Source organism: Anopheles maculipalpis, chromosome 3RL (genome assembly GCF_943734695.1).
Source record: "Anopheles maculipalpis chromosome 3RL, idAnoMacuDA_375_x, whole genome shotgun sequence".
NCBI lineage: Eukaryota > Metazoa > Arthropoda > Insecta > Diptera > Culicidae > Anopheles > Anopheles maculipalpis.
The window spans coordinates 33561517-33581449 of record NC_064872.1 but is presented as its reverse complement, the minus strand read 5'-3'; the positions used below and the strand labels follow the sequence as shown (position 1 = coordinate 33581449).

The 19933-nt window shown below is 42.1% G+C and overlaps 4 protein-coding genes across 6 annotated transcripts in view; 2 read left to right on the top strand and 2 right to left on the bottom strand.

Annotated features, from left to right (window-relative positions):
- The window catches only part of LOC126564192 (E3 ubiquitin-protein ligase TRIM9), a 97136-nt gene extending 85172 nt beyond the window's left edge, over nt 1-11964 (top strand). For both annotated transcript variants that reach the window (XM_050221160.1, XM_050221159.1), the window contains 4 exons: nt 497-636; nt 6108-6246; nt 11318-11551; nt 11662-11964. In XM_050221160.1, the coding sequence (XP_050077117.1) occupies nt 497-636; nt 6108-6246; nt 11318-11551; nt 11662-11951 (803 nt within the window). In that variant the 3' untranslated portion in view covers nt 11952-11964. The remainder of the gene's footprint in view (nt 1-496; nt 637-6107; nt 6247-11317; nt 11552-11661) is intronic.
- Nucleotides 1-19933, bottom strand: part of LOC126565465 (translocon-associated protein subunit gamma) — a 485163-nt gene that overhangs the window by 147065 nt on the left and 318165 nt on the right. The gene's annotated exons all lie outside the window — the stretch shown is intronic.
- Nucleotides 1-19933, bottom strand: part of LOC126564191 (striatin-4) — a 353049-nt gene that overhangs the window by 124572 nt on the left and 208544 nt on the right. The gene's annotated exons all lie outside the window — the stretch shown is intronic.
- LOC126564032 (myosin-11-like) lies at nt 7057-10166 on the top strand. Its single transcript, XM_050220934.1, has 4 exons — nt 7057-7269; nt 7330-7986; nt 8048-10026; nt 10118-10166. Exons 1-4 carry the CDS (start codon nt 7057-7059, stop codon nt 10164-10166), a joined length of 2898 nt encoding a protein of 965 aa, XP_050076891.1.

Here is a 19933-nt window from a genome sequence, read left to right as displayed (position 1 = left end):
CGTACTTTTTGAAAATGGCTCGTAAATTATAAGAACTTTAATTTTATCTCATCCTCCATAAAACATCTTTTTATATTTATTTTCATTTTCATTTTTCCATTTGTGCCTTTTATTCGTCTGTCGGATGCATCACAAAGTCGATGAAAATTACCTCTTCCATAGGGATCCAAAAAGCAAAGAACTAAAGCTCACGCGCACATCGACGGATTTTCCTCCCCAATGAGCATAGTTTTAAAGTATTTATGATTGCGTTAATTTTTAATTGCTTCATTTACTGGTTTTCCCATTCCATTTCGGTTCGCACGCCGATGTTTTTCCCATTAACTGGGAAAAGCTTTTCCCTGCTCAACGGCCCCTGCATCAGCTGCTTCGCTTATCGAGTACGAACCCGGCCGTGGAATGGTCTCGTTGCAAGCGTTTTATAATTTAAATAATTCATCCCTCATTTCCCCATTCTTCTGTGTTCTAATGTTCCCATTGTTGGTGTTTTCCACAGTGCCCCTAGCACCGGTCATCATCCCGGAGGATTGTTCGGCGGAGAATAACTCCGTAACTGTTGCATGGCAGGCGCCAAGCCATTCATTCGTACAAGGATACGTGCTCGAACTGGACGATGGCAACGGTGGCGAGTTTCGGGTAAGTGTTACTACTACTGGTGGTGTTGCATATTGCTGCTAGTAGGTTGGTCGGGCTGTAGAGTGTTTCTTTCCATTCAAAGGAACGAAGCGCTAAAACCACATCAGAAACAGATGCTTTTCCTAATCGGTAGTGTGTGTGTATCCTGTATATGTGCACAGTCAGCAAATCTTCTGCAAAATAATGGGGCAAGACTTCCCCAAAGACAACGTGTCATGGGAGGGGGGGGGGGGGGGGGGAAGCTTTTTCGATTGCCAATCGGCTTTGTAATTCTGGTGGTTTTTGAACCGCAAGGATTTATCGCATGCAAGCAGTAATGGTAGTGTCAGAAGCTTCCGACACAACTGACATCGATGACTTTGGGGATTTATTTACAAAGGACAATGTTTCGTTACGGGTTTGGTTGTAGAGTTCCATTGATGTCATGTTGCACTTGAGCAGTAATGGATCTAAAAGATGAAAGCTTTGCGATTGTCTTTGATGTGAATTAGTTTAGCAGACGAGTGAAGGGTGGAGACTTGTCATGATTTATGTCACTGTAAGCCTAGGAAAGGAATTACAGTGCTCTGTAGCTTAATGTTAATGCACAAGTATAAGACACTCTAGTGGGGTAGCTTTATTACTGCATCATCAAAAGTGTGAATCCAGAAGTAGATAACAAAAGTAATATTATATTTAGGTTTCCCAATTGGTTGGTAAACTTCATACAGAAATTTATAATATATGACAATCACTTAATATCCTGCCGCTCTCGATAAGCTCTCACCAAGTGGGTCGAGGTCTATAAAAGCGCTCATATCTTCTATGCGAGTAAAATATTCCTCGTTACAAAATGAATTCCATTACAGTGCGTGTCATAAAGTTTGAAATCCCTCCGGACGCCGGCCTCTCGGGTTCGGTTGACATCCTTCGCATTCATTGAAATCCTAGAAACGGTATACATTTTTTACTTCTTCTGTTCTCTTCTTACACATCAAAGTGTCACCTCAGTGTGGAGTAGTACGTGAGTTCTGTGTAGTTGAACAAGAATCCGCTCAACCCGCTTTCCTGCACTAGTGGTACAACATTCGGTGTAGCATTATCAGCACCATCTGAATGGTAAGAGAGAGTGGTCTGAAACTTCGGTCCCCGGGAAGGGATTGACCTTTTGGCTGCCCATCAACAACGGGGGCTGTCCAACTTCCCCGGACTTTGTACGGATCATTAGAGGCAAAAATGCACATAAATTGCTAGCCCAACGTTTCTGTACGCTTTCGGGAAACCTGCGTGGAATGCTCTCCCTCGTGGGGGAAAATGGTTTCCGGGTTTTCGGAACCGAACAGCTAAAACTAATGCATTCCACCAACAGTAACGACACAAAGGCATTTGTGTGGCGCGCACATGACGAAGATGATGACGACGACAGTCATTCGCGTGTGGTTTTTGGGGGGAAAGGAAAATTGTAACGTTTCATTGTGGTGGGATAAGGATTTTCGAATCAATGGGGGAGATGAAACTACACAACACGTGAGTAAATGGGCACTGCTGTGCTCTTTTGGTAGTGGACACAATTCCCAAATCGGGCCACACACGGCAAATTAGCAGCACTACTTGGGTTTTGGGTAACTTTTTTTTTTCTTGTCCATCCCTCCCGAGCTCGTTTTTATTTTTCCTTGGATGGTTTAGGGAAAACCTTTCCCTGAAAGCTGTCGTTTCGTAAGCAGCCTTACCACTTCCGGTGGGCTATTGTGTTTAGTAATAGAAGGGTGGTAGTTTGCTTGCGTCAACTTAGACATAAATGAAGGGAGAGAACGCTACTGTCGGCCAATTGTCACCCGTGTTGGCAACGTGACTTCATTATATGGTCCTGTGGGTTTGAAGGTTGCTTAGTATGGTGGCAGTGACTTCAGCTATCAGCGGATTGAGCCTGAATATGGCTTAAACTGATTGTCACAGTACATGTCTTTTTTAGGTTTGTATGAAGATATGTGGTTTGTTATATAAAGTTGCTGTTCTGTAGTACAGTAGTAGGTTTTCCAAATTTTACTAACTTGTGCTGCAGAGTTTATTTGTGTAGAATTTGAGTTAACTTTTAAAATAAGTATTTGTTGTATTTTTGGTTTCTATGACATTACAATTCTTGATAAATAATTTTAAGTTTTGAAGGGTAACTTCGCTAAAGAAACACATTTAATAATTCTAAATTAGATTTGGTTGAAGTATAAATGGAAAGCCTTTAGAATAATTTAACTAGGTGACTCACATCTAGGATCTTAAACAATCTTAAACTACTAGAAAAGCCGAGAGAATAATAGAATAAATAATGACATAGGAAAAAAGGATGTAATACGAGAAGTTTCATAAAGCGATGTCGGTCGTTTGCATACCAAAACTTTAACTATTCTCTGCACAATAAAACGTCCGCAAGAAAAAAGCATGAGAAAATATTCTAAACGATAATTTATCTCACACATCCGTGTAACGAAGTAAAATTTGAAGGATGTATTTGCATTTAAATTCTCTCGAGGAAATTATTATTAAAACCTACACATGGTGAGATTCTGATAAAAAGCTCATTCTAAATTCAAACTCAACATAAATCTGTGTCCCACCCATTTTGGGGAGCTTGTGGGCGCAATTTTTTACAAAAAAACCAGACAGATCTAAATATAAGTTGATTTTCACCTCGACCGACAAACAATCAACGGCCCAGGATAGCAGCCGTGCATAAAAACTTTCATTTTTCCTAGAACAACAATAGCAATCGGTCGTCTGCCGTCCCTCCGTACGAACGAATTACTTTATTTTTGCGAGCACAATATGACATTCCTTGTCCCCCCAGACTCCCAGACTGGGACTATCATCCCATTCGGGAAAACGGGGGTTGTGGGAAAAATCCCCATGATGACACACCACGTGCGCGCACAGTGATTGTACCGAGGCGGTTCCGGTCTGACACTCCATCAGCATTAGAACAGTCCGTGTGGAAGAAGCAAGAATAACAAAAAAAAAGCTTATTTCGTTGAAAAATAAAGAAATATTGCACATACAAACCCACTTGCGGGTACGTACATTGCACATTGTGTGGATCCATTGGAACACTCCAGCTGCTATCGCGTCGTGAAATCGTCCTTTAGGTTGTTTTTTTTTTTTGGTGAATGCTTCTCCGTGCATTCCTTCTCATCCCGCATCCTGCCGAGCGCTGATGGAGACCACAGCGAAAGCGATTTTCATATCTTATGGAATGCCATTCCGGTTCAGGGCTAGGTCCAACGTTCACCACCACGATGAGGGTTGGGTTATCGGGTGGTTGGTGTAATATTTTTGCAAATGGCAGCAGACGACGCACGGGAGAAGCTGGAAACATTCTACAAAATGGCTGCAGGCCATGCACTAACCGAACCGTATCATGTCAAGTGACGTTGTTCGGTGGTTTGGAGAAACTTTGCATCTTTAGACACATGGGCAGATAACTATGGCAACGCTCTCCGATGTGGTTTATTGGAAAGGAGAGCGGAGTAAATGAGGTGAAGGAGAATTTTTCGGGCAGGTTTTTCCGTACCAACACTTTATCAAAATTGCTTCTGCAGCCGGGGAATCATTTATGCACGGTGGCGAGCTTATATTTGCAGTAACCACTATACGTAGTGGTTGATAAAGTAGGTCGGAGAATGATCTCATGTAGAGTAGCGTAATAACCTTACATGAGAGTTAGTTTTAACTAAATTTAATGTTGAAAGATGCTTAGAATTCTCGTACAATTTAATATGTTTAAGGTGATCCGGATAGTTGATGAATGACTCACAGTGACGAGATTATCGAATAATAGTAAAAATAAATGGTTCTTACGCTGCTTAACTGGGAAAATAAAATAAAAAAATACTTTAAAAGTTTATTATAGTTTTTTTTTATTTTAAAAATATGTTGGAGTTGTGCAAAGCATTTTTTATTTTTTTCTTTATTTTAGTTTGACGGCTCTACGCCGTATTGTCAGTTGCACAAAGCATGTTTGGAGACGAATCACTTTTTGATTCTGTTTACGATTTATTATAACACTTTAAGATAGATTTCAACCCGGAACCGGTTCCGAACCCATAGCGCTATATCCACCGTTTCCCATGGTTTTGAACCCACAACCATATCATCGACCTCCAGACCTCCGTCATTAACCATTCCGCTAACCGTTTACCGTCAAAGAAAGCTTTATCTTAGTTCAAACCGTTCGGAATCGTGTGTTCGGAGCCGTGTGTTTGGAACCGGCTCTGGAACCGTTTTTCCCATCAGACGCTTTTTATTTTCTTTTATTTATTTTAAGTTTTAAGTCTCTGAGACTACATTCACATTCCTGATGTATACAGGAAGTGGTTTATACTAATGCAAAACTATTTTGGATGCGAAACTCCACGCACGTCTTTTGAAGATTGAGTAGAATCTATGGAAGCTTTTCTAGGTTGAAGTATTTCGCTTTGTCATTACAGAAGCAGAAACGTTTTGAAAGGATTATACTTTAATTTGAGCTTACAATAGAACCCAGATCTATCTGAACAATTTTCCACATCGTCAACAGAATCCTAGAATTGCCCATTTATTAGAAAGCCTCATATCGTAAAGGCGACCAGCTTCACGCCAGAGTTTTAAGAAGTTGCATCTCAACAGTTGATGTTAATTAATGCTGTTACTTGCCTTTGTTTCACTATTGTAATTGAAAAACTTTTCACTTTTCACTACTTTTCTGCAAAACTCTTCTCTTTTCATCCTTTGTCATGCACATTCGTATATTGTTTGCGTTTCTTTCTTCGGTTCCATGCTCCAAATCATTAAGAATCTCCGTCGAGTCTAGACGATTCACTTTTCCGCGCTGATTTTCCTTGTCATGCTGCAGAACGAGGGTGTTTTTGTAGTCTTCCGATAGGAGAAAGGAATAAAATTTACATGAGTCACCGGTGTCATCTATTTCAACTAGAGACTCGTTTCCCTTTTTTTTTAAATGGATTGTCGAGCTTGTAATGTTGCCCTAGTACACATCCTCCCAAGAATGTGTTAGGTAATGATGGAAAAAAACATCGATCCGGCAGTGGTGCAGTTGTGAAGGTGAATGACAAGAGTTTGCTTAAAGCTCAACCGAAGGAAGGAATTAAAAATTCAACGCGCGTCCTCTTTGCTTAACCCAGCCCAGGACTGCAACATGCCCAGAGAATGGCTTGATGCTATTGATGTGCTGCAACCAGACAGAGGTGAATCGACAACAGTATAAATATTCATACCATGCCTGGCCATGGTGGAACATTACTGTGCAATTGTAGAATTTGTTCTTCGGGGAGTTTTTATCATTTTTTCTGCACTTAATAAAACAAAGCCCTTCTAACGTTAGTTTAATATTTCCTTCTGGAAAATGAACTTAATTTAACAAAAATAATATTTTACATTAAAGTACCAACAGTTGACAAAAGCATTTATACAACTCTTGCCTCGTTTCGTTCGCTTTTGTGCAGGAGGTCTACTGCGGCAAGGAAACGATCTGCACCGTCGACGGTCTGCACTTCAACTCAATGTACAACGCACGTGTTAAAGCCTTCAACAACACCGGCGAGGGTGAATATTCCGAGCTTATTGGATTACAAACGGCAGAAGGTAAGTTGGTTCAGTTGTTTCAGCGTTACGCTCCCACCGAGTGTGAGTACCAAACATCGTTCTGACGACGGTGTGGACTGATTGAAATAAAGTGAGGAGCTAGTGTAAGCAGTGAGGTTCGTGGAAAAAATAAGGCGTCAAGGGATGCAGGATTACTCGGAGATAGATGAGAGTGGCATTACTCTGCTACCAGAGGGTGGACGAGAAAACAACAAACCCTGCACACACATACGATGTGCTGACTTGCCAGAAGGACACAACACAATAATGTACTATCCGGTCGGTTGGCGGCGGTGGTGGTTGTATTTTGCAAACACAGATTAAGCACTTGTTCATCGGGGAGAAACGGAAGCTAAATCCTCGTTCCAGCACGTGTCTCTGCTGTTTTATGGTGGAGAAAATTACGGTTTTTTTTCGTCTTTTGTAGCAGAACTTCCAAAGTGCCAGTAGTGAATGCTTGAGAACATTCGTACGAGACACAACCATGGCATGCACCACCACAAAGCCACATAAGAAGTGTTGCCTTGCCAAGGACATAATAATGCCGTCTTCTCATTAGTGTCACTCTTGCCATGTTCTCATCATGATCTTGAAACGAGATGAAAATATGAGCCTATTTAAAAAAGTAATTTTGTCGGTACAAAGTGTGTGTGTGTGTGTGCATTGCTTAGTAACCGATGTTTAATGGGTTCGTCCAAGTGCACTTTTTCGTAGCAGGCTTTGTGTGAAATGTACTTGCTGGTAGACCAGGTATTGCGAATAAAATATTTTTCGGTTGAGTGAAAAGAAAGTGGAACAGGCGATACGACAATGTCCTACACGACCCAAAAACAGTTTCTGAGCATTGCGTTCCCGACCGAAGGCCCAAAGTTACCGAACCGCAAGCGAAGCGATGCAGTCCTGAAGTCGTACAGCTCGTGCTATGACTATCGTGCCTGGTCCCGGGATGGACTGAAACAGTCGCAGTTCATAGAAGATGTCGCCAATCGGACAATATCGCAGGCGGCAAAAGTTCCACTTTACGTAAGACTGCTCATCAGCTAACGCTTGCTGTGCATCCTTAAATAACCCCTTTTTTTTAAGTCCTTCTCCGGGGCAGAGCTAACGAAAGAAATTCTAGTTCGCCTAGATGCCGACAATCTTGCCGATTATATCCTCAGCTTGAGGGACGATGTGAAAAAGAAGCATAATTCGATCGAATCCCTAGAACAAGCTAAAACTGAGCTGGTGAGAAAGACCGAAACGCTCGATGAAAATCTGAAAGCGTTAGATGAAGAGAACCGACAGCTTAGGGCAGAAATCGAACGGATCGTTGCGTGTCAGGAGCAGCAACGTGAAACAGCTGAGTTTGACGAGCAGGAGCTTTTTGAAATCAGTCAAATGATTATCGATTTACGCGACCACAATAAAGAGCTCGAGGAAGAAATGACGGATTTGCGGGAAGAGTTGAAAGCATTGCAAACGACCGTTACTACTGAGTCGCCGATTGGAGATAGCCGAGCGATCGTTGAGGCAGAGAACAATTTTCTCAAGTTTAAGGCGAAGGATTATGATCGGTTGGAAAGTGAGCTGGCACTGTTTAAAGCCGAGTATGAAAACTTGACGCAACAGAAGCGGGAGCTGGCTGAAGAGGTCCAGCGTGCTCAGCAGTACCGTTTAAGGATGGTGGAATTGAAGCAGAACCTTAAGGAGGAACTACACCGTAGAGAGGTGTGTGAGGAACAGATTGAAATGTTGGTGGTAAGTTACTAGGAGAAGATAGATGATTATTGCTCCCGCTATGAGTATTCTATCTTTGTAGAACATGTACGAACAACAATCAGTTGAACTGCATCAGTTAAAGGCTCAAGCACACACGTTGGATCGATCTTCTCGTGATCGACTGTTCGATGAGTCAACGGATGATCAGTACGGTTCACAAACAACTATCACGGAGATGACCGTTGAAAACACTCGAGTGAACACCGAGAATCCTGAAGGAGTCGAAGATCGTCATGGAGTTGATGAGGATAGTTATTTGAAGGAATCTGGTGCATGTTCGAATTGCGCTAGGAATTTGGAACAAATCCAAAAGCTGAATTTAAAAATCCAAGAACAAAAGCAACACATCGAAGAATTGAATGAAAATATCAAAGACCAGACTCAACACATCGAGGGGCTAAAACAACAAGCACAATCCCAACAGCAAAACCAGGCTACCAGCGAAATGAAAACGATCTCCACAGATAGTACAGTTCAGCAGCAGCAAATAATCGATCTTCGTCAGGAATTAGCCGAGTGTCAACGGCAATTTGAAGAAACAACGGAAATGTATGCCACACTACGTGAAACTTCGATGGCCGACTGTAAAGAGTTGGGACGCTTAAAGCTGCAACTCGAACAGCTAACCAGTGACTCACCATCCGATGCGACCGTAGGGCAGCTGGAGCTGCTGGCGGCAAATGAGAAGCTAAATAATTTGCAGGAAGAAAATGAACAGCTTCGGGCGGACCTTACCAAAAACAAAGCTCTGGTTGTTGAGCTAGAAACGAAAGTGCAATCTTTGCCAAGTTTTCCGATTCAGGCTGGTGGTGGTGTTGCGGAATGCTGCGTGGAAAAGGCAGGGAAAATTACCGAACTGGAGCAAATCATTTCCGGACTGAAGGATGTCTCCTCTAAAGCGGAAGGTGTGACCTCAAGCACTGGTGAGGAAAATGCAAAACTTGTCCAGAGAATAGATACGCTAGAAAAAGAGCTCCAGGAAAGGGATCAGAAATTGAAGACATTACAGGAAACAACATTGGTTCAGAGTGGTGGTTCGCTTCAAAATACGCCTGGAGAAGCCGGTGTCGATAGCACTCCGATGGATGCGTTGTTATCTCAGCTGGCCGAAAAGAGTGCATTGATCGAGCAGCTTCAGGAAAAGCTGAAATCTATGGATGAGAGTGCTGCACCCGGTGATGATGTTCGTGCTTGTCAGGAGGAACTAACCAAACTGCGGGCCCGTCTGGCGGCGTGCGAAGAGGATACAATAGACAATGTTTCCAAAGAGTCGAGAAAAACCGTCCGAATTAGTGACGAGGTGGAACAGTTTGAGCCTCTCTCTGTCAAGGAAGAGTTGGACCGGGAGCAGGAAGAGAAAGAAACGGAGGAAATTAAACCCGAACGGGAGGAAGACGATGAGAACAATGCGTACAACGATGCTGACGATGAGAACGATGCGTACGATGATGATGCGACGATGAAGAAACAGGACAGTTCGCTCGGCAAGCTCGAGGAATTGCAGAACAACCTTAGCAAACGCCACTCGATGAAGGCACGCCGATCGACGTCGGGTATGCTGGGTAGCGGATTGCGCGATTGCGACTGTATACAGGCGATAGCATTCAAGATAGCCCAGGGCGGACTGGAGCTGCTGCTGGTAGCGGAGCTGTACGTGTTGCTGCAGGAAATTTGTGGTGCCATCACGCGGAAGAACGCCGTGCTCGGACGTAATGTGACGGTGCTGGCTAACAGCATGACAAAGTGCTGGCAGGTCATCACGGACGCCCGGGTCATGATGAACATGGAGCTGACGGACCGTACTAACCACCAGTCGGTGGTCCAGTCGGTCGAAAGCATGAATGTGCCGGCCGAGGACAACCGCAGCCGAACCGCCAGTCACATGGGTCATCTGACTCGGCCCAGCCTTTGGCCCGGCATGCTAGACACGAAACCATTGATTCCGGTGTACAAATCGCTGTCGTCGGTTAGAAGTGACGATAACAGACGCTCAAAGATGGGTTCTGTTGAAGTGGACAGGTATGAAGGAAAAGGCATCAGCCGGGAGATGTCTCCAATTCGTATCATTTAGAAGATACTGTGATAAAATGTAACGTTTTCTTTGTTGCAGGCGCCGAACTATAAAATGGATGGAGAATATGAAGAAATCGTGTCGTTGAAGTTGAGTTTACGATTTATTTGGAGTTGGTTTTGGAAGCATATTCTGAACTGAAAAGCGCTCGATAGAATTAAAAAATGACAAATTTCAGTTAATTTTGCAGACAGAGCAACTATGCTTTGAAATGATCCTTATTTGAAGGTACCATTCATAATTCGATGCTATTCAATGCTCAATAAATGGTTGTAAAGACATTATAGACAAACTTTCATACCATTGCTTTCGCCCTTTCGAAGGGACTATTTGTGAACATACAAACCATTCCAAATGCGCCGCTTTCACCAAGAAGAGATATCCTTCCTGCACCACAATCGGTGGTGTGTATTTAATGAATGCAGTGATGCCTAAAACGAACTGGAAAATTGCTACCGCTACCGTTTTTTACCGGCATCCTGTAATATCCGCTGTAGTCCGTTCTGGATCTTTTCCAATTTCAACCCCTTTTATCGTTTAATGTAACGCCATTTCGACGAGGCATTTGTGGTTTACTGTTTATCGCTTTCCCGTTCTTTGTTCACATTCCACCTTTGAGGTGTGCGTTTGTTTAATGGTCCTTTTTCACGGTGCTTCATACTGAGTCCCTGTTTTGGCAATGGCAAGGTGCAGTATGGACGCAATTAGAAAAAAAAAACGGGACGATTGCATTGTAGGCAATTGTGGTGGAAATCGTATGATGAAATAAATGTACACCTGCTGTACCGCTGTTACTCTCTATCTTTATATTTGCGAATGTTGGAACAAGATAGGATGATTTGGTGGTGAGGCGAGGAGCCGGTCTTCATAGGGCAGGACCGGGATTTAAATCTCATCCGGGCTATTGCTTTGTAGTGAGGATTTGATTATCCAACTGCGTGGTTTCGGCGAGTCTAGCAAGCGTTTAGATGGCCGCCATGACCTTATAGTAAGTCTTTAAGCCAAGAAGAAGAAATTATTACAGCAATACTGTAAACGACGTAACAACGGATTGTATATCTGAACTATTTAACTGCAAAGTGGACGTTGAAGTTGAATCGAAGTGGTTAGGAATTAATTTATGTTCCGACATTATGTAAATACTTTAAATAAAAGCAATTATTTTACAAGAAACCCGCCCCGGCAATGCACTTAACTCTGATTGTAAAATGAAAATCATTTTCTTTCGCTTCCTTCCAGTTGCCTGGTTCACATTCGATTCGGTCCTTAGCGGCGGTCCGTGCTCTGGGCTGAATTTCTCCAACGAAAACCAAACCGTATCGGCCGACGGCTGGGAGCACCGGGTTGCGCTTGGTTCGGTTGGATTTTCCCGAGGCGTACACTACTGGGAGTTCACCATCGACAAGTACACCGCCGACACGGATCCAGCGTTTGGCGTGGCGAGGTTAGATGTGGCTCGCGATAAGATGCTTGGTAAGTCATGTCGCAAAATGTGATGCTGTTGTTACACATCTCCTACCGAGAGAAGCATTCAGCACAACTAATGTGTGCGTGTGTGTGTGTTGTTTTTATTCCGGTAACAGGCAAAGACGACAAGGGCTTCGCGATGTACATCGATAGGCAGCGGTCCTGGTTCCAGCATAACAGCGTACACGAGCGGCGCGTCGAGGGCGGCATCTCGTCCGGCAGTACGGTTGGTGTGCTGCTCGACCTCGAACGGCACACGCTGCATTTCATCGTCAACGAGATGCCGCAGGGTTCGGTGGCGTTCCGTGATCTGTACGGTGTGTTCTATCCGGCCGTGAGCGTCAACCGTGGCGTGACACTGACCCTGCACACTGGGCTGGATGCACCCCGCATGGACTACCATTAAGAAATCGGTTGCATCGACTGTTCGGATGGCCGTGCTGTAATCTGATCGATCGATTAAGTTCGCACGTTCGCCAGCACGGCAAGGTAAGAGGGTTGACGTTGAAGACCGCAGTATGTATAGGAAAAGCGTTTATGTAGAAAGTAACTCTTTCAGGAAGTAAGTTTTAGATGCTGTTTTAAACTAATCAACAAACAAACAAAATCAAAAATAAGCGTTGAGGATATTATTTTAAAAAGTAATATATATTTTTTTTGCGTTGATCAACCTTTCCTCCTTCGGTAAAACATTCTAACATCATCACCATTGCATGCTGTTGCTGTCATGCACAACAAAATAAATGGCAAATTCACTCGTAATCACACCCGTCCATCGGATGTTTTTCGAGAATGTGAACAATATCTCGCGTGGAGGGAAAAAAAAGGTCACATATGGTACAGTCAGCTTGTGTGTCTCCCACGGTTGAACTTCGAACCGGCTGGAACGCCACCATCTTATCAACTGGTTCGAATCACTACCCACGAACTTATTCGCAACTTTACATTAACGGGTTGCCGGGAGTTGCTGTGTTTCGGGGTCGCACGAAAGGAGACTAGCTCCCCGGAAAACAAATGCTAATAGAAATGTACCGAACCGGTTGGTCACCGGTAGGATGAGCGAACGAATGAATTTGCATATTCTCGTTTCAATCGGTTCCAGGATCACCAAACTCTTCGTGAGGTCAATAGGTGCGCTCACTAAGATAGTTTCGTCGTCTCGTCCAAGCACGAAACCGACAAATAAGGCTTTGGACACTTTTGTAACACACGAAGTGAAGTGAAAGCGGCAAATTGTTACTTTTAAGGGCACGTGGCTATGGTTCCAAGCTACTGTCGCCATTCTACACATCCAATTAATGCAGGAAATAATAGCACACACACCGGGACTGCCGGGACGCGATCGATTAACGCGGCTATGTTGCAATGCAAAACTAAACCAGTGTTTGCACTCGGGATGATACAAGATGATAATGTGTAAATTAGCATACATGTTCTGGTTTTTTGTTGTTTTGCCTGCTGGTTGTAAGAGCTTTTTTGCCTGCATTGAAGGTATGACATACAGTGTCGGACGAAACAATGAGAACAGTTTGATGTTTTTGCTTGTAAACTAGGGTGTGGAAGCTCAACAAACCGATTTGTTTAATCTGGAAATACTTTGTTCAAGTTCTTTGTTAAATTAATCCACAAATCAATATTGATATTCTCATAGGAAATTTGTTTAATCTGTTAGAATGCCCATTGTTTTGCAGGACTGCTCGCATCTTTGCGGACATGGAATTAACCGATGTTTGACATACAATATATCTTGTAGTCCTTGTCATAGTTCCTTTTTGAATCTTTTTGCAGAGGATACCAAGTCTTGATTTTACAATTTCCCTGAGATTAACATTTGGATTGGGGTTATTGTTGGGTAGTGAGTTCGACAGCTACTGGGAGGCCTCACCTCATTAAACTAAGGCCGCTGAACGTGCTCTTCTTTTTCAAAAAGCTAGCTAGGTATACTTCTCAAATTCAAAGTATATTTCACTAGTAGGAAGAACTCGTCGGCTAAATCACCCTTTTATATTACCCGTGTTCGCTCTCACGAGGTCGCGCTATGCACTCTTCAAGCTCTTCGCCCTCACGAGCTAGCTCTTCGCGCTCTTTAAGCTCTTCGTTCTCACGAGGCAGCTCTTCGTATTCTTCAAGCTCTTCGCGGAGTGCGGAGCTACCTCTCACATGTTAGTGGGCAATTTAGTGAGTGATTTCATTCTTTTATCCGGCACTGTCAATAGCAACTGGAACTAAAGCGCTACAATTGATAACTTTCGGAAGCGTTCAGAGCTTTTTTTCATCTCATTGAATTTTGAGGCTCGCATGCTCACATTGTGTGTCATTTAATTTTGTTTTCATTTAATGCTTTTTTTGTTGTTGTTGCTCTTCCTCAACTTCATACACAACACAAGCATTTTGTAAAAATACTCTACTACCCCCGGTCTCAATTAATCGGGTCAGCGGATGTATCCCATTTTTTTATCGGACGAATAATCATTAAATGGTGCTGAATGAAAAATTCACCACTCATGATAAACACGCATATAACGAGCCGCAAAATGATTGGACCCGGTTTCCTGCCCGTTGGCGCTGTTATTAATTGGCTGGCAGTGCAAGGAGGTGCGGGAGAAAAGAAAAACAAAGCGATAAAATAATCGCAAATAAAATGTTTCTCCGAATGGGAAAGCGAAAAAATAAAATCAAATCAAAAACCCAACCACACCATGCAACGCGCTCGCATGAGAATTAAAATAACTGATGCACACGTATTATGAAAACGGGCCTGTGAAATCGATTCGAAATCGATTAATACTCGGATGCACTCCGGATGCGCAATAAATGTGTTTCGAGGCACACAAAAAATCACATCCGCTCCCACGCAAAGCAAAAGTCGATCGAAAAAAGCAAAAATCCCGCATAAGAAGTACATATTGAATTATCGTTCATTATAATCGTCCCGCATGAAGCAGCACGTTCGCGCGGGCCATCATCATGAGGAATCGTGCTCGCTGGGAAGCTTCTATATATTTCTAGGGACTTGTCACTATAGTGACCGACTGTCCATTTGGCACTGTGCGCCGCATTAACCGGCACTGTCCGTCCAATTAATGGTGGTGCCCTCGGGGTGGTTGGTTGGCGGGCCCAACACAAAAGTCAACAGCAAACAGCGCATTAAAACGCTAATGTGAGGTGAAGTGCAATTATTTGTGGTTCATTATTGCAGACGATCTTGCATTATTGTTTTGCAGCAGCAAAAGCGGAAGGGTAAATCATATATTTATCATTAGTTTGTACCATACGTTGTGGTGTGGGTATCGATTATGGATTTTCCTTTACTGGAGTTGAACAAAAAATTCATTATTCATAGAGCGGAGCAGTTGGGAGAAAGTTTATTTATTTGATTGCAAGTAAGTACGCACGTGTACATACAAATTCTTCCGTTAAGCTAGAACAAGCAAGCACATCGGTTGAGACAGCAATGCTAGGGCCATACTTCGAATGACCACAATTAATGTCGCTTTAAAAAGGAAAGAAACTAATGAATGACAAATCGTAATACTCATTGAACTTACTATAATATGCACGTTTGCTAACGCGATTTGACAAACGGCAGTTAAATTAAATTTGAACCAATATTTTAAAAACCAACCTGAGTCGGCTATAAAAAAACACACACTCATAAACGCACAACTTAAAATCATAATCACAACCAACCTGTACAGATTCAGCGTATCAGAAATGGCAAGTATATAAAATGGGTAAGCCATTACTTTTTTGTACAAAGTGTAAAGTATAGTTTTTAAAGTGAAAAATTAAGTTATTTTATCGAAAAAAACTCGAAGTAGATAATGGAAAGTAAAACGCCTAACGCACAGTGTCGAAATATCTCCCACATGTATGTATTCTAACTTCGAAAAGAATAGGAATATTTAAAAGATTCAAAGCAAAACAAGCAAACAACCTTCTGAGAGGACGAAGCAGGTGAAATATTTCTTCAAAATTTACCGATAGAAATAGACCAACGCACTACAGATGGTTTAAATTCAATTCACTAGGATCAATTGGAACCAAACGCAAAGGCCACGAAAAAACGAAGAAACAGCAGTATCGTAGAACAGTTGTAGCAAGTATTTCGTGTATCGAAATGTACTATTCTCGCTCCCGCTTCGTAACCGTGTAACGTCAACCTAATGAGTACCGTGTACCGTTTCTCCCCGGTAAACGGTAAATAACAATGAGCTTCTGATAGTGTAACACTGTGTAAAATCAAGCATCATTCATAGCGAAATAGTTTTTAGCAGAACGTCTACACGTTAAACAATTATGAACCGCGAAAAAAATCGAAAAATAAAATAGAAAGAAAGGTAGAATTGGAAAACGGCTCAGTTTGAGCTGATGTGCTGACTAAATTGGAACTGACGTCGAGGAAACACACATCACTTGCAGGTAGTAATGGAAAGTTATAGGACGAAGCAGAACAAAAAATCGGTAGAGCTTTTCGAAATGCAACCGCGCTATGATTTGATAACGAAATTCAAAGACAACAAGTATTGACGAATATGCACAACTATTCCTAACGGCGAGAGTTTAGTGGATGGAATTTGTAATCCTTTGGTAAACCACAATGATAAGTAATAAAACATATTAAAAATCTTAACCAACGGGTCGATATTGCAGTATGTTAGTTTAAAAATGTATACATGGTCGCATGAATTTCTAGTTTTTTCGCGCGTATAACTCTTGATGTTACCTTCCTTTTTTTCCTTTTTGTTAAGTACATTTTTATATACCTATTCTCATCAAGCGAAATCATGATGACAATTTCAGTTTTTAAATTATATAATAGAGACAATGGGACTTTTTTTCATATCATTTGTATATGAGTTTGACGGCTTTCTGATAAGACTTACTGATAACCAGTTACGTAATTGGATTAGTCCTGCTTCACTACGGGGAAACGGTCTGGATGGGATTTAAATTCAGGTCCTGTCGTGTGCTGGCTCGCCATAGCAATCTACAGATTTTTCAATTATTTTGTATAATCCAATTTTGTATAATTTTGTATAATCGAGTCCACCCGGACAACAGTTTTAAATGACATTAAAATGCGCCAAAACTATGAAAGAATCCCTTTAAAAGGGCAATTGGTTTTTTCGTTCGTGCTCGTTGGGCCTGGACAAGGAAAGATCATTGCTTCAAATAATGAAGAGCTGCTGGATAACACGTTTTCTGTACAAAATTGGAAATCAAAGCCATTCTTTAGCATTATTCTATCTCTTTTAATAATCAGTCTAGCGCCATTTATAGACCAAAAGTCACAATCTTTTGCAGCTAAGACCAATAAACCCTTAATGGAGGATCTTTTTGCGTCCATTCAAGACAGAGGTGCACATGATCGCCAAGGATCAAATAGCGCTGAAAAGATGTGAATTTTCCCATGTACCACGACTGCTCCAGTTATCCAATATAGTGTCTTAGCTAGCAGCATACTTCTGGCCACTCCATCAGAGATAATAATATTTGTGTAGAATGTTTATTCAATGTAGAATTCAGTGAATGTAAAAATTATTTAACTGAGTTAGACAGAGCAGCTTGGACTTTATTACCATTTAAAGTTATATTATTTTTGCTGCAAACAAAATTTTTAAAGCCATTGCTAATAAAAAACAAGAGTAGGAATCAGGAATATCCAACTAGCTTTTTGAGAATGAGTTATATTCGCAAAATTTGAATAAGCTGGCCTCTGGACAAAAACGGCTCATTATCTAAGCTTATTAAAAGGTAATTTAGTAAAATCTCGCACAACAGCTTTTTTTAAGATAACAGTACGATAATATGAGGTCAACACTCTGGAAATAAAAACCAAAAATATTGTAAACATTTCACCAAACGACGCGTTAATCAACAACACGCATAGTAGTCTGCATAGCAAACTTGCATACTTTAGCTTTCACGTCACGCTCATTGTTCGCAGTTACACTGCAGGACAAACCCATCTTACGCCTCAACAACTACAAAAAAATCTCGTTCCACACTTAATCCTCCATACAAATCTGTGGCCAGCTTAGTACTACTGTTGCAAGAAAATGTGCTCCACTCCGAGTAAAAAAGCTCTGTCCAAGTCTACCCCAGGATCTGTTCTTGCAATTTCTTCAGTCGACGTTGACGATACTAAGTCTGGGCGTTAAATGAAAAGCGAAAAGTACAAACCCATTACCCGCACCGTGGTGCCCCACACACCCCAAAAATTGCACTCCATCCTTTGTTCCTTGGCAATGGCAGTGGAAGCAACAGATGAGAGATAATGGGAAAGTGCAGTGGGACGTAAAATTTCATTTCACTACGCGCTGGTCTGAAATTACGTTTTCCAGTGTGGTGGGCCGGGTTTGCCCTGTGTTCTGGTGATGATTATCCCTTGTCATTGGGATGTGTGCTTGTGTGCGAGTGTAGCACGTTTTATCAACCACACCATTTTCCACCGTATTTTTATCGCGTGTGCAAGAACCATTTTCCTGTCCGAGTTTGCGAGATGAAAATGGGTCGGCTTTTGAGGTTGATTTTTGTGTGCCCGAGACCAATTTCAATGCCCGGGAGTGAAGGAACTGGGTGGCGCGTTAAAATCTACATTAATTCGTTCTGTCCGGGAGTTTCGCCAAGAAGCAAAAACCCGGGAAACAACCTTTTTTCCGATTTTTCTGTGTTTGTAAGAGGCACAAATGAACAAATGTGCCCAAATACTTACATCCGTGGCGAAACGACGATGGTCGGTATTATCCGCACAGGGGGGATGAATTTTCTAATAACATTGACCTTAAGCTGGCACCATCCTGAAGTAGTCCTTTTCTCGTACCCTACCCTTTGGTAATGTTTTTCACCTTGGTTGGTTGTTTGGTTTGACAAGTGTAATTTAGCGCCGGGAGGATTTAAGCCTGCGCCACACCTCTAAATGGTGACCTCTTTTGCTCCATTGTTGAAACACACGGCACGGCCAAAAGTCACATTAAAGCGCAAAACAAGTGTCCTGCATTGCTCAGCTCGAGAGAGCCTCGAAAAAGAAAGAAACCCTCGCAAGGAAAAACACACATCTATGGGCGGAAAATGTGTGTAATCCAATTATTAGAATAGGGAATGGCGGGTAAGGGGAAAGCGGTTAGGGGGGGTTGACATTTTTTCCATTAAATTGCATGTTCGCTTTTGCCCATCTTTTGTTCTGCTTCTTCTGATCTGATCGTATGTGTATGTGTAGAGATATATTCGATTTTGCGGAAAAGGAAAGTTTGTAGGCCTTTGCAATAAAGTGCCGTATTTGAGGTTGCCTTCGGACCTTTTTTTGTGAATCTGTCCTTTTTTTTTTGGTCAGTTCAATTTTCCTTTTCGCCCTCGTTCTCTATTGCTCGCTAATTGTGGCAATGTTTGAGGCTTTCCTTTCGGTAGTGACTTTTCACCGAATCCCGAAAATGCAAAGGGATATGATTGGGGAGATAAAATTCTATCCTTCGTTATATCGTACGGGGGTTTTTTTTTACATGCTGTTCGTGACATGTGTTGAGGGCTGTTGAACGGATGAACTGATTAGTTGAATAAAAGATATTATACGCCACTACGGGGAGACGGGTCCGGATGGGATTTGAGCCCCGGTCCTGCCGTTTGAAGATCGGCGCCACTGTCGCTTACACCACCGGGTTGCCCCTGAACTGCATGGCATGAAACATAAAATTTAACATGCAGTTTTTCGATTCGGTTCGATGAAAATGTTTGTTTATGGATTTGATTTTTAACACTGATTGAACAATGTTCCCCAAAAGAAAACAATACATCGTTGTCCAATATAAATCTTGCTAAAATTAATTTTGTTTTATTTAAAACACTTGAGCACAAAAAACCTCGGGTTACCCTGTAGGACTAGATGTTTCATGTCTTTGGATATGAATCCGGCATTTCTCTATCCAGTGGAATATCGTAGTTCTTTCGGTAGTGACTTTTCACCGAATCCCGAAAATGCAAAGGGATATGATTGGGGAGATAAAATTCTATCCTTCGTTATATCGTACGGGGGTTTTTTTTTACATGCTGTTCGTGACATGTGTTGAGGGCTGTTGAACGGATGAACTGATTAGTTGAATAAAAGATATTATACGCCACTACGGGGAGACGGGTCCGGATGGGATTTGAGCCCCGGTCCTGCCGTTTGAAGATCGGCGCCACTGTCGCTTACACCACCGGGTTGCCCCTGAACTGCATGGCATGAAACATAAAATTTAACATGCAGTTTTTCGATTCGGTTCGATGAAAATGTTTGTTTATGGATTTGATTTTTAACACTGATTGAACAATGTTCCCCAAAAGAAAACAATACATCGTTGTCCAATATAAATCTTGCTAAAATTAATTTTGTTTTATTTAAAACACTTG

Excerpts from the sequence above, each read along its gene's own strand:
- LOC126564032 (XM_050220934.1), top strand. The coding sequence starts at position 7,057 with ATGTCCTACACGACCCAAAAACAGTTTCTGAGCATTGCGTTCCCGACC. Across the intron at positions 7,270-7,329 it reads CGGCAAAAGTTCCACTTTAC|TCCTTCTCCGGGGCAGAGCT; the intron begins GTAAGACTGCTC and ends CTTTTTTTTAAG. Across the intron at positions 10,027-10,117 it reads GGTTCTGTTGAAGTGGACAG|GCGCCGAACTATAAAATGGA; the intron begins GTATGAAGGAAA and ends TCTTTGTTGCAG.